This window comes from Simochromis diagramma, unplaced genomic scaffold (assembly GCF_900408965.1).
Source record: "Simochromis diagramma unplaced genomic scaffold, fSimDia1.1 OVJJ01000131.1, whole genome shotgun sequence".
NCBI lineage: Eukaryota > Metazoa > Chordata > Actinopteri > Cichliformes > Cichlidae > Simochromis > Simochromis diagramma.
Window position 1 is genome coordinate 9,638,693 of NW_024387200.1, and position 19,733 is coordinate 9,658,425.

Genomic DNA, 19,733 nt, shown 5'->3' on the forward strand with positions numbered 1-19,733 from the left:
TTAAGACAAGCAGGCTAGTGCTTTGTAACTGTGCACATATACGTTTTTAGTGGGGATTAATTTGTTACATGTATACATGTACGGTTAGTGGACCATGTCAATACTGTGACACTTTCACTTTCCTCAGGTCCTCATGGTTCTTCCCTCCTGTGCATTGGAAGCAGATCCTTTTATATAAACTCTGTCTTGTATTGAATTGTATATGTAAATCCTTTTTCTGATGCTTTTTATCTCTTGCTCTATTTCCACTTTTTCACAAAAGACGAGGATAACTCAACTGATGTCACTCGCACTGTGGGTGACAAAGAAAATCTTCTCGGCGCTTTCAAAATAAAAGTGCTCAAATAATGTTTATTGTTATATGGATTGTTTTTTTCCCTGTTTTTGCACTTGGTTGGAGATTTTTATTTCTTAGGGCACAATTGTTGTTTTTTTCCTTTGATCCCATATTTAAAGCATTTTTTAATCAAATAAGCAAGCTGTGATTAAATATTTTTTAATCAGACTCTCAATAAATGCCCCATACTTGCATCTGAATATTCCCTGTGTTGTCTGCTTGGAAGGTGCCATATTTCTTTTGGGATCACATGCTGCAGATGCTGAATGACTGGTGTGACAGACAGCTGTCTGTTTGGGCCTGGTAGAGCCAGTTGAGCTTCTTATATATGTATCTTGAGTGTGAGTGCTGAAATGAGATCACTTAATGTTAAAATATTTAAGATAATAGTGGAAAGAAATGTATTTTCCTGAATACAACAAGGCAGCTCATGAAGGGAGTCAGACTTTATCTTGTTGCCATTTTTAGAGGTTTAGAGGTGAATAAGTTCATTTTATATATATATATATACCCAAATTTCCCCTTGTGGGACAGTTAAAGGATTATTCTATTCTATTCATATCTTAGCAGTTTATTCCCTCAGTGTTTACTCTCAATTTGAGTGATGAGTCTTCACAGAAGACACCTGTGTAGTGTGGTTGTACCTTTCTGTATCAGACTGTCTTGACCAGTGGCATTCATAGCTGCTGGTTTCAGGTTACTGTGATAGCAGAGTGATTGACACTTGAGACTATTGTTTGAATTGCCTGGGGATACAAGCCCCGCCCTTTAAAGAATTACTACTACCAAAACAACTCCTCCCACCCAGGACATAGCCCATAGCTGCTGCTCAGGGAAGCAGACAGAGTGGGGAGTCATGTAACTCTTTGACAGGGACACATATAAAAGACAGAGCAAGGGAGACAGAGGTAAGGGGCGGGAGGGGGGGAGGAACAGGAGGAGATCTTATTTCAATCAGTCGGGGAGGGGGGGGAAAGAGTGAAAAAGAGTAACAGAGCAAGTGCATGGCTGGATTAGGAAAGTGGAAGACCACATGCTGATCTGGCAAGAAAGATAAGAGCAATTGAGTGAGAGGGAGAGGGAGAGCAGGGTAACAAGCCGCCTACTTTCAAATGATCTGAGCTTGACGAGGAGCAGCGGCGTGGTATTGTGCCGGGACGGAGGTTTTGCTGTTGAACAGCTCGGCAGACCTAACCACTCCACCGGACTGTGGGAAGTGAGCTCTCTCTGGATCTCTTCAGACCAGTGAGGACTTTAGGAGCACAGCGGAGGCTGGCCAGTGGGCTCCAGGTGGCCCAGAGGGAGGGTGTGTGTTTGGTTCTATGTGCATGTGGACTGCGCATATGTTTTGTGTTTGGATGTGGAAAGAAGAGCGAGACCATGAGTATCATTCTTAAGCCACGGTCACGCTCCACCAGCTCATTGAAGAACACAGAGGGAATATGGTAAATAGACCAGAAACTTTTTCCCTTTTGGCTGCGTTTCCATGTTAATCCTGCTGCATGTGTTTGTGTGTTTTTTGTGGTTTGTGTGTGTAGGTGTGTGTATTGCTCTATTGTTCTCCATCTGCCTGTTTGTTTCTGTCGCAAATATTTTTTGCTCTTCCTTGCTGGCACAGTCAAAAATCCTTCCTTTCATTGTTTTTGTCGGTGATGCTTTACTGTGTGGTGTGTAGCATCATTCCTCTCCAATCAAAACTTCTCCCAGTTACGTGTTTCAGGGACTGTTTTCTTTGGCTTCCTCTGAGATCATGAACCTTCCTTTTTGCTAGACTGCATCAGACTACTTCATTGACATGAGTCTGGCTCGAAGTGATCCCAGAGTCTTACCCTGAGTATGCTCTTCCCAACTCTCATCTATTCAGGCGAGGAGATTATTTAAAACACAAGACAGCAAAGGCATCATTCATCGAGGAGCGTGTCATGTTGCACCATGCGCTCTCATGTATGCACATGGCTCCCATTAAATTCAGGATGCAGAATGCAGTGCCAGAAGCGTAACTTGTCCTGGCGTCCCCGGCTTGTCTCCTTCCCCCTCCTGCCTGAGCTTGTCCTTGCCTGTTAGCATTCATGTCTGTATAAGAAACTGCCCTGTGGCTTGAGCTTTGGCAGTTAAAATTCACTTTTTTCACATGGATAATGGATCAGAACAACCTTAGACAAGTGTATAATGTGCTGAAGTGTCAGAGGTGATGGCAGTGCTTGTGTGGCCCAGCAGCACTTGTTTTAAACCTGACCGACCTTGCGTCAGTCTTCTCACACTGGTATATTTTAAACAGCTCTACAACCTCCCCAGCAGAAAAATAAGGCTCAAATGAAGTGAAGACATGCAGCAGTAATTAGGTCTTCCACTGCACTAGTTTCTCCAAATAGTCCTCTTAACAGTCATTACTGTACCTGATACGGTTTGAGAGGGTGTAAAATTCACAGTGTGGCTGTGCATAAAACTGACACTGGTGCTAGTGGTGACTGCAGCATGTAGCTTTCTCTCAATAAAGCCGAGAATCTGGCAGTGCTAGGTTTGTATGAGCCATCTTTTTGAACAACTACCAAAAGCAGCACTCAGCTGGACGAAGCATGCCGCCTCCTCAGTCTGTCCTGCCCTCCTCTCTTCTGTTATTTACTGTTATATGAAGGGTTCTTTCACTAATTCACAGCACTGCTTCTCTTTCATGGTTGTTATTGCTACACTTAGAAGGCAAACATAGATTTGTGACTAATAATGGCGCTTTAAATATCTGAATCGTTAGCGTTATTTCAAGTTATGGGTGACTGTAGGCTTTTTTGTAGCTATATGGTTATGGCGACAGAGCGTGTGTCTGTATGCTCGATTGAATGCTCATGTGATTGCGTGTATGAGTCTGTATAACACTGTTCCGCGGCCTGGATGTGCGATCTGTCCCCTGACCTGAACAAACTCAAACAGACCCCTCTCCACCCAACCTTGCAAATGTAGGCTTGTGTACATGGACTTTTGGTATCCATCAGAGTGTTAGCTCAGTAAACATGGCTTGAGTTTTGGAGGTGATGGATAAGGAAATGGGAAGGATCGGATGTTTGTGATATCTGGTTAACTTCATACCTGAAGAAGCGCTTTTTTCCCCATTTTCCACCCACTTTGTAATCATCAGTAATATCCGGTGTGATCAGATAAAGAATGAAAGAGCAGGAAATGTGTGATTTTAAACTTGAGCTTTTGCATCTGGCTTTTGTCAGTCCCCGTTGAGCATTTCAGGCAGGCAGTAAATGCCAAAGGTTACGTGTCTGGCCTGTCATAGGGCCTGAAAATGTGCAAGTTATCTAACATTTTTCCCAGGTTTGACCTTTAGCAAGCCAGTCCTAAGATGATGCATTAGACTGAAAATAGGTCTATATTTAAGTGGAGCTCAATGTATGTAGGAGCAGAGCTGTGTTGCTTTGCTTTGAAATATGTGAACCGAGATGACGCAGCATTGCCATGGTGACCTGCGTCTTTGTCAGTCTTTCATGATTGACTGAGTTTTCTGAATGGTGCAGAGCGTGTGCGCTAAGGTAGTGTCACAGCTTACAGTGAAGGATTGGCATTATTGTATTTGACAGGGCAAGAAAAACCAGATGGAAGAAGTGGGAAAACAAGAGACTGCAAAAAGCTGGGAATTAAATTCAAACAAACATAAAGCTTTACTGAAAACAAGGACATTACAATTTGTTTTCTTCTATGTTAGAGTTACACTTAAATAAACTCCTATATAAAATGTTACCATCACTAAAATTCACCAGTCAGTGACACAGTGAATTTCAGTGATGATTTTAAACGCCAAAGACAGATTTTTGATGCATTTGCCAACGGATGGGTGCTAATTTCATGTAATGTGTGTGCATTTGCAAAGCTGCATGTGCCAATGAATGTGTGACGATGAAGGGCTGTGCATGAGTACGGGGCAGATAGATGACGAGTGTCTTGGTTATCAGCGAGTAGTCTGCCACTTATCAGCCTGATACCCTTTAGGGTATTGGCCTCCTCATAGTCTGTTTTTTCAGTTACTCATGTTGTTGTTGTTGTTGTTAATTTAATCTGAAAGTAGCCTTTGCTGTCATTTTTAATAAAAGATGACAGGGAAAGTGCTGAGCATTACCATGGTACAGTATTTTGGCCAGGTCTCTTAGTATAAAAGCGGAACAGCAGACATGAAGGAGCCATTCTCCCGTTATTAGGTTCACCATTGTGTTTATAAGCCTGTGCAGAGAAGAAGGTTGAGCCCCAGATCCTCGCACAGCTAAATTTCTTTCCTTTAGAGTCGGAGTCGTTTCACTGAATTTCCTTTTTCTAGACTCATCACAACTTAATCTTAGAGGTATCATAACACTGTGACACAATAAATGAGTGCTCACCGGTCAGAAATGTGCTACTGTGAGGAGTATGTTCTTTAAAAATGTTAGCGAGTTGCTACAGCAACAATAGCTAGTTATAAGCTAACATTATAGCAGCTAACATTAGGTTCAAGTGTCCAAAAAAATCACACTTTCCTTCTGATAAAGAATTTAATTATATTCTCACATCATGTTTCTTTGCTAATTACCCAAGACTGAAAACTTCTATGTTCATATGTTGATTTTTATGCTTGAACACTTTGACGGTGTCATCTTTGCCTCAAGATGGGACTTCACTAATCAGCGGGTGACGTCTCTGTGGTTACGTCCAACTTTTGTAGACAGTTTTTAAATATTATTTTATGATAGTTAGTTTCAGTTTACTAAAACATACAATATCAGTACCAAAACAGCTCTTTTTGTACTTCAGAATGAAGAATTTAGACATAATTTTAAAACCACAAAAAAATTGTTGCTTTTATTTTAAGTATGCAAAATAGTCAAGTCACTCTGTACTGTACTGTACTGTATTTGCATTACATCCAGTGTCACCTTTAACAACTAACTATTCAAAAAGTTTGCATTCATAGAAACTAAAATCAAGCCAGGTGCACATGTACTACCCAACAACATGGTCGTTTCCGAGACAGGTTCTAAACTATCATAATTTTAGTTTCAGACATATGCTACTTTTTTTTTATCAGAGCACATTGTGTTTAGCCTGTGTGTTTTTCAGTGGTGTAAAATCACAAAATAAATCACGTACATTTAGGACTGATGATACCATCAAGCAGAGGTGTTGGCTCTGCAGTATCTCCAGCAAACAAACATAGCTGTTCTGTTATTCAACATATGCCTGCAACAAATGTGTCATCCGTGCCCACTCTTCCATCTGTGGATGTTACAGTACTGTGGGTTTTTTTTCTTCTTATCTTAAGTCATGGGTGGTTGTTTTGCATTTAGAGCAGGGCCAGGTTTACCACACACTTCAGGATCATGTACCTCACGCCTACAAACATGCACGGGATCACAATCCTCTTAAATAATACACATTTGAATGCTTATACACGCGCAGTTCTTTCCTTCTCCAGCTCTGCTGCCTGCTCCCCTCTGTGCCCTCGGCTTTCTAAAATAAATCCAGTGTCATCTTTCCTCTGTCTGCTTCAACGCGTCTCTGTTCTGATTCGCACAACTGCACACTTTCCACACTTTCCACATTTAAATATGCATCAATTTGATTATTTATATATATATTTTTAAAAATGATCCCTTTCACTTTTTTTCAGTTTATGAGATCTTTTTAGACACTGTGCATAAACTCAAAGGAAAACATTGTGTCTCCATTACATATTGTGTCTGGTACTGGTGCAGATTTTCTTGTCCACCAACTCTGAATGACTGTTGGAAAAACAGAGCCTCACTATCTGCAACTCGGCTTATTATTTGTCAAAGACACTTGTGCACTGACCTCTTTCTCCAGTGCATCTCCCCGCAGCTCTGTCACGTCATCTCCCGTGGTGTTTGTAATTGCTCAAGTGACCCAGGGCTAAAAATGAATGAGTCAGTGATCTATGCCATTTAGAGTGTGTGCGGGAGACGGACGGACAGAATGGGAGAACTGACGGAGACAAAAATGATGGAGAGCCAGACACAAAAAGAGAGGGGATAAAAGAGCTGTGCAGTGTCCTTAGGCATGTATGTGACCCAGCCACGTCCTGCAGTAGAAAGTCACAGCAGCCACTATTCATCTATCTCAGTGCGCTTAAAGTTTCTTATTTTTAAATGGACCACTGCTTTGCTACAGTAAATTTGAAAGGTTTTTGGCAACAGTCCACCCTCCCTTTCCCCCCCCATGCAACCCAAACTCAAACATGAAACTCCACTCCTGTGAGAAACTTTGCTCCAAATATTCATGTACGCTCTTGTAGCTGCGCACTGTTGATGCCACGCACTCTTTAAGGTACTTTTATGTTAGCATGTGTGTCCTCTTCTCTTTTTTTTCAGTGAATCATCTTCTCACACAGGCCTGATGTTGAGCTTTAAGTGTAATGGAGAGACATATATTTATATAAATGAATAGGTTGGAAAAGTGCATTTAACAACGTTTTTGTTATAAACTTGTGTATAACTATAGCTATTTGCCATTTTAGCCCAAATTGACAAACCTATTTCAAGGAAGTTTTCTGACCATGTGCAAAAAAGGAAAGGCCAGTGTAAAACTAGCCTGGACTCTTATTATCTATTCTTCTGTCCCTTATTTTGTCCAAGACAAAATAGTGAGGCGACCTTAAACCTTTCAATGTGGAATAAGACAAGTGTTATCCTTATGATGTTCAGCAGATGGGATGTCTGGAACTCTATTAAAGAGCTTTCTGTCATCAATCTAGTGCTTGCAGATCAAATGTTTATTTCCTTGCCTATTATATATATCTCAGTTCTGGATCACTCCTTTTTGGGTAAACAGAGGATTTCCATTCTCTTAAGCCCTGAGGTAACACAGGGTTTTCCCCCCCTGTTTTTGTAACAGTAATTCTCATGTATTTACTCATGTGTTGTTGTTGATTGTCACAACATAGTCATAGGGGTGTTGACGTTATTCTGTTTTTCTGTTTTCTGCTTGCTGAACGCAGGAAAAAAAGCTATATATTCCCACTATGATGTCATTGCCCGTTCAATACCCCACTAATTCAAGCATATAAATCCATTGTGTCATTCCTGAAGAGGGTGTGTCTGTGGAATGACACTGTACACATACCCTCGCATGCTGTGAGAGGGGTTACGTGTCTCTGGTTTTAGGCGCAAATGGGAGTAGACGGTGATGTCAAAGTAGGTGCGATAATGAATCGGTCGTTACGCATATGCTGAGTATTCTCTTTCAACACTTTCACGGTGTCATCTTTGTCCTGTTTGCACACATGAGCCGCACACCCATTAACACTTCACTACAGAGCAGCTGGAGAACGGACCGACTTGTGCAAGGAATGCCAACTTATCAGTCAGTTGTGTGAGTATGTGTTTTCACACCTGCAGTGAGGAAAACAGATGGATTACCTGACGTGATAAAAAAGTGTGTGGAAAAGGGGGCTGTGTGTGTGAGTGAAGATAAAACTGGTTTAGAGTGACACACTTCTAGAAGAGAAGTACTTTGGGAAGGAGATGGGGTAAGGCAAGAGCTGCTATAAGAGTTTGAGTAGGCATGTGTTTGTAAGTGTGTTTGTGTGTGTGAGAGAGAAAGATAGATATAGTCATGTACCATGACTGCAAACTACTTTGCAAGGTGACAAGGGCAATACCGTTGCCTTTTCTTGCATAAGGCAGATAGCCAAACTATCAAATTCCACAATCAAAGCTTGCACTTGTTTATCTTTCTGCCACTCCATGAGATTACAGCGGCGACATTTAACCATTTAATTACTGTAGAAAATATGCCCAGCATGTCCTGTGTATTACCTTGGGTATCTGACCATTTAGATGCGCAGATTACAAAGTAACTGCACTGCAAACGTAATCTGCTTTATTGTATTCCTATTTCTATACCATGTATGCAATTCATACATTGGGCATCAAATGGATATCAGTGACACTTGGATTATAACATGTAACAGAGAGAGTGAGTGGGAGAGAGAGACAGCCCATCCATAATGAATGGTCCTAGGAGTGTAAGGCTGATACTTGGACTGTGTCAGCGATATTGCTCTGGGGGAGGAAAATTCAGCATAATGACTTGTTCTTCCTCACAAAGTCCCTCGTGTTCACAAACAAAAACCCAGATTTTTTCATTATAAAGTCATTAGATGTAGCTCTTGGGTCAGTGAGTTGTCTTTTGCTTAGCCCCCTTTTTTTTGTAACCATCGACCCGGCGGCGGGCCTATTTTATAAGCAGTCTTCAAACGACTGTAACACCTTTACCATTTGTGCAAGAGACAAAATTCAAACGGTTTCGGAAAGAAGAGAAAACGAGCTTTGTGAAGATATTTGGTGTATCACGGTAGCCCAAAGCACTCACAAGGCACTGCTGTCTAAACACAGTAAAAAAATCAGCGCTTCCTAGATTTTACTATGTGTTTCAGGTTACCGTAACTCCTCAACCAATTTGGGCTAGAGAGAACATTAAAATGGTTCCTGAAAGATGAGAATTATGACTCTATGATACTTATGAAGGGTTAAGTTGGGAAATAAACTGCAGAAATCATACAAGATCAATAATTTGTCGTTTTGTAGTGAGAAGGAATGTTTCAGTAATGTTTTAGGGACATGCTTTCTATACTATGCAAGCATGTATTTGTGCACGCTCGAAGTGCTCGCTCTGTTCTTGGACATCCTGTGCTCTCCCACATGGAAGATGATCGAGTACTGGACACCACTGACAGGTTAAATCTGTGTTAGTTTTATTTCAGAGGATGCTGATAATCAAGAAGATAATAATTATAATGATAGAGATGTCATTCTTATGTGCATTGAGCAGCTTCCTGAGGGGAATCCCCCCTGACCTTTGCATTTACACCAGACAAGATTATGGGACTGCTTAGTAGCTGTAGCAATAAGGCAGATATCCCTGATGATTAGCGTTAGTCATCACCTGGGTGAACAATCACCTAGGAGACTAAGAAGCTCACCATGACGTCCCAGCCGGAAATGGTGTCACTGGTTAAGAAATACCTCTCAGCTATGAGTCAGTGGCGTTATTGGAGCAGGGGTATTCCCAGTGGCTCTCTGTGCAGTCTTTAAACAAAGGTTAATGTCTGTAGTTGTATGTTTGATGGCTCTGTATCGTGCAACATTTGTCATTTACTGTTAATGATGTGCTAATTAGCCTGCCACCAATCATAATCAGCTACATAATAAATGGATGGCTCATTATAATTGTAATAGATGAAACTCGTGAGTAATTTAATATCAGCCAACAGTCCACAAGTAGCGTGGACCCGTGGGGCTGACATACCTATGGAGTAGACGTGCGTTATGCTTTTTCAAAGCTCATCACCTTGGGTAATGGGGGGAGCGTGTTATCCCTAGAGCTGCTGAAGTCAAATGCAACAGCACATAAGGGAGAAAAACTGAGGGATTGTGTGACTGTGTGTTGAACTATTTCTTTAAGAGCACATTTTGTGTTGGTGGACAGGGCACATGTAAGAATATAAGATGAATAACAGCATTATGTAAGAATATGCTAATTAGCCATATGCTCATTTTGCTCATGCTAGTTAGCCAAGTGGAGCTAGTAATGACTTGTTAAGGCAAGCTAGTCTCTACAAAGCTAATGTGTAAGGCTCATTCAGATAAAGAGAACTAAAAATGCGTCAGAATTACGCAGTTTATTTTATGTTGATGATACAATCTTAAATTAATTAAGTGATTGTGATTGGGGTGATAAGATACTTTTATCTCTCCCTTAAACTCGTTGTGAATCATAGACTATAGAAAACAACAAGGACATTTTTTGTCTGTCACCAGCTTAGATTTTAAAGTGTGATGTGGATCTGATTGTGAAGAGAACATGTGAGTAACAAAGTAGGCCAGCTCTAATAGGTACGTTGGATTACTACCCTCATGGGCACTAGCAGGTACCATAATATACAAAATGATTATCTTATTCCATTTAATAAGTTTTTACCGTGGTAATTATCCAAGGGGAACATACATTTGTTTTCACATTGACCTTTCTACAGCTGGATTTCTTTTTTTGAGCCACATTATTTGCTTCCCGCTGGCAAATAAACAGAATGCAGGTTGTATGCTTTGCTTTTCAGACCTGGAAGCTAAGCCCTACAAAGACATTTTTAAAAAGAAAAATAAGTCCAGCATGTTATGCACATTAGATTGGGCAGATTAAGAAAAAACTGCACATCAAAATTCTTCTGTTTTATTTTATTCCTATGCCATGTATGCAATTCCTACACTGGACATCACGTGGATATCAGTGACACTTGGATTATAACATATAACAGAGAGAGTGAGTGGGAAAGAGACAGCCCATGCATAATGAATGGTCCCAGGAGTGTAAGGCTGATACTTGGGCTGTGTCAGCGATATTGCTCTGGGGGAGAAAAACTCAGCATAATGGCTTAGTCTTGTTCACAAAGTCCCCCAACCAGAAATCCAAAAAAATTATTATAAAGGCCTTCTTTTCTGTACGGTCTATGTTAATAATTAAAACCATGTCTGGTATGAACCTAACTATGGATTTGGAGATTTACGAAACCAACCAGTGGACATGAGAGCCTGGTGCTGCAATGAAGAGTCATCAGCATCGCTAACATGTGACTAATGTGTACATAAATCCTGTGTTTTCCGGAAGCATAGATAATTGGGTTTTATTCTGGAAACTTCCCTTCCTTTTTTTCACCATTGAACTTCAGAAATGTTGCTTGAATCTGTCAGTGGTAGAAATCTCAGTTTGCAAGATCAAATAACTTTTTTCACATACTGATTCTGATATTTGTTCTTTTCTCTTTATCTAATTACAGTTTCGATGTGGACAATGGCACATCATCAGGTCGAAGCCCCCTGGACCCAATGGCCAGCCCGGGCTCAGGCCTCATCCTGCAGGCCAATTTTGTCCACAGTCAACGGAGAGAGTCATTCCTCTACCGCTCTGACAGCGACTATGACCTCTCACCCAAGTCCATGTCGCGAAACTCCTCCATTGCCAGTGACATGTGAGTAAATGGTATCTTCTGCTTCCATCCCAACTTTCATAAAATTAACAATAATCCTGTTGAATCCTGATAAATGTCTTCTTCTTCTTCAGCTTGAACTTGAGACCGGTAGATTTTGGGATTAGTGAGATAACTTTAGTTTTAAATCTGGGTTTGCAAAGTTATGCTGGTTTACTTCTAAAAGAGTTATATAAAGATGATAATTCAATCATAACTGGCATCAGAGCACATTAGGTTGGGTATAACAGATCACAGAAAACCATGACCAGCTGACCAACCCATTCTCTAAAAAAATAGCAGCACAATTTTTAGAAGATCCTGTGTTGCTCAATGCAGGGATAGTGTGAGTGTCTCCAGTTTTGAGAGGAATTTGGATTCTCGGTTATGGTTCCAGCTGAAGGAATAAGGATAAACATGTCCTACACGCCTTTTGAATGCATATAAGAAACACTTTTTATAGCGTACACAGATGTAGTTGCAGAAATATCTTCCTTTGCTTTAATGACAGGACAGAGTGTGCAGTCTTTCCTTTCTGGCTTTGCTTGCAGTATCTGTATTGCTTTGAGCCTGTATTATGTTCTTTTAATTCGTCGTACTATTCCTAGATTAAAGTTTATTCTTCATATGAAAAAATGTGCAGCTGTCCGTGTCTGCGATTATTCATCTGGCGACAGCACCAAGCTTTTTACGTGAACTTGCACACAGCTAAGCCCAAAAAATGTGGATTGACTTACTGTGTTTATAAGCAGTGTCAGGGTCACTGTGACTGCTTAGCATTGTTGTGGCTGTTAGGCTTAGTGGAGCCATGTAACAGAAAGATGTCCCAGGTATTTTCAACTCGCCCTGTAATACAGTCCCCAGGTCTCAAATCTTCCATCCTTTGGGCCTTATGGAACGTGTGCATGGCCTGCAGATGATTCTGGTGTCATATCTATTCTTGGCCACATTCAGCAGCACAGAAAGGGCACGGTGTAACAAACCATTCACAAGCATCCGTCTATAGGTTTGTTTTCTCAGAGTTACTGGTTTGTGTCTCCTAAAGATAATGGGAAGGATTTGTGCTCTGAAATGTTTACTTTTATGTCTTTGTTTTATCATTTATCTTTTATAATCGTGATTTTACATTATCTTACAGCTGTAGCAAAGAACTCAGACTTCCCAGTAACACACAAATCAGCTGGTATCTCCAGGGTCAGAGTATATATATTGATAGCTCTTTCGTGTTTCCCACACAATGGTGCCTATCCAGTTACATGTACTGTACACTTTGTGCTACAGGAAATAAAAATATTGACAAAAAGAGCACTTGGATCTGCCCGAAGGAAAGACAAATAGACAAAAGGATTAATAATAATGAGTTGCAGTAACCTTAGACCTTGTTCTTGCTGCTGCTTTTTGCTCTGTGGTGTTACACTAGTTACCATGTTTTAAAAAAACCTGCATGTTTCTCTCTTTTACATCTTACAGGATGAAATTTGGAAGTACAATAAGAAAGCTTTATGAAATACTTAATAGCATAGCTTTGTAAACATAAATCCAGGTCAAGTCAATGGAAGGAAAATATTTTCAGTGACCTCTAAAGTTCAGAACTCTCCAGAAATTTTAGGAAAACTCAAAATTCCATCCATCCATTATCTTCCGCTTATCCTCATTACAGTCACAGGGGGCTGGAGCCTATCCCAGCTTCTCTCGAAATAGAGGTAGGACAGGATGTATCCCCCCGCCTGTTACATTTAAAAAACAGAAGTCGACCCACAGTGCTTTTATTTAGTGGAATTTGCAAATTGATGACGTTTGCTTTATAAATCGAGATAGACTGCTTTCCCATAAGCTGCCTTTTTAGGTTAAAACTACTGGTATCAGTATTGGTAGTGCCATTATTGGCCTTGTATTTGCTATCAGATCAATACCAAAATTTGCAGTATTTACTGCACTGGTGCTGCCAGGTGTTCGCAGAGCAGAGCCGTGGGGTTGTTCAGCAGAGCAGTAAAGCAAAGAGGCTCTGTGACACTAATCATCACCTGAAGCTGTTTATGGTGTTCACATAACTTGGAGGTCAGCAGGTACTGACTCAAAGTTTACTGATTAAATTTATTTTACTTCGGTTGACTGAGAAAGGCTTTTCTCTCCCTTAACAGTGTTCACTGAGGTGTCCTTAAGCAAGGCTCATAAACCCCAGCTCCAGGAGCAGCGTGTCTAGCGACAATAAAAAAAAAAATGGGGGCAATCAGTGAAGACAAGACAGAAATGTGCTTAGCTAACTTTTACCTGGGTAAATAAAAGTCAGTAAAAACATGAAAGAAGAACTTAATGATCCCTATAGGTGTAGTTAGGGGCAAAGAAATGGAAAGAAGAGGTGCAAAAACAGCTTCCATGTTTTACATTATCCAGTACCATGAGAATAGGTTTGGTAGTTACTGCAAATGTCATTGAGCTACCTTACGTGTACAGTTACACAACAATAAAGCCCCTCAGTTCTCTCACTGAAGCCTAATACTGCCTTTAAACTATTGAACATTGTGAAGTATATGGCCTCCTCTGATTTGTGAACATAAAGACAAAGGCATGGAAATGAATCACCCTTCTGCTGCTGAATCATTATCATTATACTGCGAGTCTGCGTCTAACATAAAACTCTCTCTGTTTCTTCCAGTCATGGTGATGACATGATTGTAACACCCTTTGCACAGGTGAGCGGTTGCACCAGTTTTGATGTCTTGACGCCTTACATACTGCCATAATGTGACGTTCAATTCTGTCATGTCCCCCTCAGGTTCTTGCAAGCTTGAGAACTGTACGAAACAACTTTGGTGCATTAACTAACCTACAACAAGACAGAACATCCAATAAGTAAGTTTGGAAGGCTGTAAAGCTTTACTGAAACAAAACCTTGCTGTAGTGAGAGGACTCCCACACACACACACATAAAACATTAAGGATTGTACATTAACAAAAAACTGTTGTCGGAACCATACTGAATTTCACCAGAGAAACACACACACATATGAAAAGAGAGAGAGTATGCATAGTATGCAAACGGCTACCAAACAGCCATCATAATCCATCATACAATGAGAACAGGACAAATCAACAATTGACAATGACTAATTAATGTTACTGTTTTTACCATTTCTTCTTGGAGCAACTGTAACCCACATAATTTCCTTAATTTAATAAAGTATTCTGATTCTGATGGTTTCAGGATGACCTGCCATTATCCAATGACACATCTGCTTACCTGTATCTTTTGCTCGTTTCTCCTCCTCTTCTTTTCTCTTTTTTCTAAACTGAGCACCTGATGGCTTTGAACTTTTCTTGTCCATCTTCCATTGGTTTTAATTTTGCACTCCAGTATGAACACAAATCCCCCAACTCGAGGATCGCCACAACATAACCTAATAGACATACACCTTAGTTCACAGACTCGCTTTGTCTAGGGTTTATTTCTGGGATTTCGCACAACTCAGGACTCAAAACATGAATACATAATGGGCTTGGATTTACAGCACTATGAATGAAATGTGCTCTGTTTGGAAGCAGCCGGCCCCTCTCCTTTCGACGGGTTGTGTGTTTGAGACTTTAAATCATCAAACTGTAAAATAGAAATTTTAAATTGTTACCCCTCTCTTTACCCCTGGTCCTAAAGTGTATGTTTATTTTCTTACTCTTCTTATATTTATTGTTTGTTTACTTGCACTGCTGTAACTGGAGCCTCGTCGTCTCGTCTCTCTATATACTTGACTGTATGTAGCGGAGATGACAGTAAAGTTTACTTTGACTTCAGCAGCAGGCTGTTTGTCTGGTGTTTTTGTTGGTTTGTTTGTTTTTATTTTGTTTTATTTTGCGAGTTGGTTATTAGATGCTGCTTCAGCCAGCCAGAGAATCCCCCGCCGCCCCGTCCTCTCCTCCCTGTGCCGCACGCAGCAGGCGCACCTTGCAAACGGAGGGCGCCCTTACTCCCAGCAAATGGGCGATAGAAAACCGATCGGTGCCTGTGCCATTCCTAATATGCGCTGGCATGACGTCAGGGCAGCATGAGAACGAGCAATTTTTAAAAAAAATTTTTTTTGCCGATGCCCGTGATGCCGCCCCCCACCACGATGCTGCCCTGGGCAACCGCCCGTGTCGCCCGTATCAAGAACCGCTACTGTTCACATCCTTCACCTGCCTGCACTGTCTCCTGTGCTCACACATAGTTGGGCTTTGCTCGCCCTCTGCTGGATATATTCAGTATTACAACAACAGTGTGACTGTTGTAATAGTCACAAAAAAACAGCAAAAGGAGATTACGTTTCTTTACTTACTGTTATTTTTAAAGCTAATAACCGACTGTTTTGTGTGGCTCTTTGTTTCCCCCATGACAGAAGATCACCCATGTGTAACCCACCACCTATCACCAAGACCACCTTCACAGGTATGTAAACAGAAGAACGGCATGACTTGATGATATCTTTGTCTACTGTGTGTCCTTGTGTGTACGCGTGTGGTTCACAGCACTTTGTAAAGCAGTATTTACCTCACTTTGGCACACAGGGATCTCTAGTGCGGAAGCAGATGTTAAACAACGATAGTGAAATACAGATAATAACTTAAAATATGTAATAAATGGCTCATTCATTGTCTAAAAGCTGGTGATCAATTCTGAGTAGAACTAAAAGGAGAGCCTTACCAGAGTAGTCTCATCCATAACTGAAACTGGGATTAAATAGTTTATAGTAACAAAACGGAAGCGCTATCATTATCATGATGTCTTTTATCAGTTTTAAGATGATAAATATGATAACAATGAAGGGCTGTCAAGCACACAAAAAGTTGTGCAATAAGCCCAAACAAACAAACAAACAAACCCATGAGCCAGAATATAAATATGAACTGTATATTTCGCAGAGAAGTGGTTCACAGCAACAATAATTAGACTGTCCGATAGTATGGTGAAGTGTTTGTTTTTATTTGGTAACACGTCTCTATTCTAAGAAGCACTCATGAGGCTGTAGCAACAGACAGATCACTGTTCCCATAACAGATTAATAGGTTGTGTGTGTGTGTGTATATATAGTAATACTTGTCTTGGATAACCTAATGTGTTGAACACAATGGACAGATACCCTGTACTGCACAGATTGTCTGGTCTGCTTTAAGTGTTTTTGTTGTGAGGAAGACATGGCACAGACAGTGTTAGCTGGCTAGAATAGACTTGCCCTTGACAGTCACTTTGCTTTTTAGCAGTGTCAATGGCTGCGACCCAGCTTGTGTTTGCAGGAAAGACCAAATAACCTTCACCATTAATAAATAATTTCACTGTGCATTGCTCGGTAAAATGATCATGAGCGCGCGCGCACAAACACATGGACATAGATATGCTCAATAAACGGACAAAACTATATATTATTCTATATATTTATAATAGTCATTTATTAAGGGAGCCAAATTTATGCTTACTCTTGTATTTGTGGGCAATCCTTACAGATGTTAAAATCGAAATCTCGAGACTTACCAACCTGCTTATATATTAAGAACCACTGACATCGTGCTATATTTAGAAAATAATCTGGTGCACAGCCCTGCCATAAACTGGTGACAGCTGTGAGTCATGAGCATAATTATTTGAGACTATTGACTGATACTTGTAACGCAAAGGCTTATTGAGCCTGCAACAAGTCGCATTGCAGAGAAAGACAATAAAGGGAGTATAATTAAAATTAAGTCGGTAAATCAGTCAAGGAGAAGATGCTGGTCAATAAAAGTGAGATTGCATGTAGGGCTCTTTGCCCCTTCCTCTGCTTGTCTTTCCATCTTTAGCTTCCTGCCCCTGCTTGCCAGAGCAGTTTTTTTTTTTCCTTCTGTTATCGGAAAGATGCACTAATAGTTCTTTGACCTTTTACCTGTTGTGGATGAGAATAGTTGCTGGTTAAAGTAAAGAGGGAGAGACAGACAACGATTTCAAGTTTCAAGCAATGCAGGCAGGCAGTAATTTGCATAATTGATTCAAACGGTTATGGCAGCTTTTTAAACATTTAGGCACTGAGGTGAGTTTAAAGAGATGCTCGTGTCACTCGCATTCAGTATTCAACACAGTAGAATTATGTTTCTGGTTACATTAATTCTTTTTCTTTTTTTTTATTGCACGCGATGCGGCCAGAAGCTATTTTCAAAGCTGATGCTAAACTCAGCGTCACAAGAGCTGTCCTTCCTCCCGAGCTCTGCGTTCTCCTTCCTTTTCCTCCTTGCTGCTCCTCTTCCTCTCTCCTCTTCTCATCGTCTCCCACTCCAACTTCACTGTCAAGCTGTTCCGGTACATAGTTTGGCTGCAGCCCTGCGTCTGTGCAGCAGAGTGGCCTCTCTGAGCGCCGGTGTCTGATGTCGCACTAAGCATGAGAAGAATGTCATTGACGTCAGTGCAGTTGCTGTCAGAAAGAGTAGCACCCCAGCCACTGACACCACACCAGGGAGAGAGACACCGAGAGAGAAAAGGAGACTGAGGGGAAGCAAAGCGAGAGACAAAAAATAGGAGCAAGAGAGAGAGAGAGAGAGAGACAAAGAGGGGAAGGATGATCAGTGGAGAAGTGTGGGAGAGGAAGGGGACTAATGGAAGCAGGATGGGAAAGATTTGTCAAAGACAATGAAGCGGGATAGGGGTTCAGAGTATGAGGTCATAGAAAGGCATTGTTGTGCACAAAACAGACCCATATGGTAACAAAATTAGTGTGCATCTCTTCCAAATATAAAGCATGAGATATTAATAAAATTTACTTATCTTGTCCTACTTGTGCAATTGAGAGCTATGAACTTGAAAACTTTACTGATGTAAATGTTTACATCAGTAAAGTCAATATGAAGACAGAACAGTGTTTCCCCAAAGGCTTTAAACACTTCCTACAAATGCTAAGTTGATATGGCATCACGAAACTAAATGTAGTCCTCGTGTGTTTTAATCTGCCGCTGCCTTGTCTGTGTAACTGAATTATGGCTTTAGTTACCACACATCACAGATCACATTGCATTAAACCCCTGTGTGCTTTCCTAAATTAGTTAAGACATCAATATTAATTGGCTTCTGACAAGGTGACATTTTCTGCTAACATAGGCTGACTTTGAGAGGTGCATGTCTTTGATCTCAAACGAAAAGAAAAGGATACCGTGGCACTGCGATGTCGGGCTCATCACGCTAAACCGCTGCCATCTTCACCATATGGTCTGCCATCTATTTGTTTACCTCTCTCTTTTGGTGTATTTGTATGCTGAGCACATATTGGCATGCATGCACACTCAGTATAGGGAGCTCCCAGCTCTGGCTTCTCACCTCCAGCAGTCCAGTCCATGTTTTGATGATCTCCCTTCCCCATCCACAGTGCGGTCCTCTCAGGCTTTAGGTACAGCTTGGGGAGAGCAGCACGTTTGGCTACCAGGGACGCTGAAGCAACAGCAGCCCACCCCCTATACACACACACACACACACAGCATCCATAGGAAACACTGTCCAGCGTACACACACAGCACTGGATTATACCCTTTGCTTCCCGGATACCATGGATGTTTTCATTGGCAGAGAGGCTATGGAGACAAAATCATGATGTGTTATGGTTAGCATTTTGTCTGGTGTGAGTGTGCATGTGTATGCATGTGTGCGTCTGTTGGTGTCCGTGTATTTGTATGTGTGTGTGTCTGTGAGATGTATTTCTTAACCATGTCAAGATGCTGTGAACGATCTTGTGTTTGTTCCACCCTGGACAATAGTGACATGGATCTTGCCTGGTTCTGAGCCTCTCACTGGATCCTCTTTTCCCTGATCCCCGTCTTCGCTCCATCCCTCCTATGGCAGACATGGGCCTGCTAAGCAGACTGTTGTTCATCTTGCTACATGACTGGAATTATACTTCTCTTATGAATCATACAGTAAACCCTATACACCCAGATCACTGAGTAGAATATGTGTGCTGTGTATGGGTGATAGTGAGGAAGTCTGTTTTTCTGCTGTTGCTCTCTTTGCTCTGTGGTTTACGTCTCTATTCTCTGCCGATGTTTCCTTACTGTTAACGAGCATCTGGACACACTGAATTGACTCGGGGTGGCTGTTTGCCATCCATCTCTCACAGCCATACTCCCAGGGATTGTATCTGACTTAAAAGGAAGAAGCCGGGAACTGTGGGACTGCGGTGAAGGTTTCTTTTCTCCATGGGGAATCAATGAGCTTGGCTACAGCTGACCTCTGCTCATCTGCGGGTTAGGATACGGGACATAAAGGCCCTGCTCCCACGCCCCCCACCCCTACCCCCCTCAGCTGGCTCACCTGTCCAGTATGAAGAGTCACCCATGTGTCTACTCGGGGTATCCCAGCTTAGCTGTTTGTGGGGTGGGAGACCCCGGGCCTGGACCGTCCACTAGCCCTCT

The 19,733-nt window shown here is 41.4% G+C and overlaps 1 protein-coding gene and 1 long non-coding RNA gene across 7 annotated transcripts in view; one reads left to right on the plus strand and one right to left on the minus strand.

Moving 5' to 3' along the window:
• The window catches only part of LOC120745457 (cAMP-specific 3',5'-cyclic phosphodiesterase 4D-like), a 201,795-nt gene that overhangs the window by 167,603 nt on the left and 14,459 nt on the right, over positions 1–19,733 (plus strand). For 5 of the 6 annotated variants that reach the window (XM_040050328.1, XM_040050327.1, XM_040050329.1 and 2 more), the window contains 4 exons: positions 11,154–11,345; positions 13,999–14,035; positions 14,119–14,195; positions 15,710–15,759. In XM_040050328.1, coding sequence (XP_039906262.1) covers positions 11,154–11,345; positions 13,999–14,035; positions 14,119–14,195; positions 15,710–15,759 — 356 coding nt within the window. Of the gene's footprint in view, positions 1–1,308; positions 1,783–11,153; positions 11,346–13,998; positions 14,036–14,118; positions 14,196–15,709; positions 15,760–19,733 lie in introns of those variants that run through there. The other variant, XM_040050332.1, reaches the window with a different exon arrangement.
• On the minus strand, positions 17,144–19,597 carry LOC120745461. The gene is made up of 2 exons (XR_005698641.1): positions 18,646–19,597; positions 17,144–17,710 (listed from the first exon to the last, which is right to left on the minus strand). It is a non-coding gene; the product is annotated as an uncharacterized LOC120745461 (long non-coding RNA).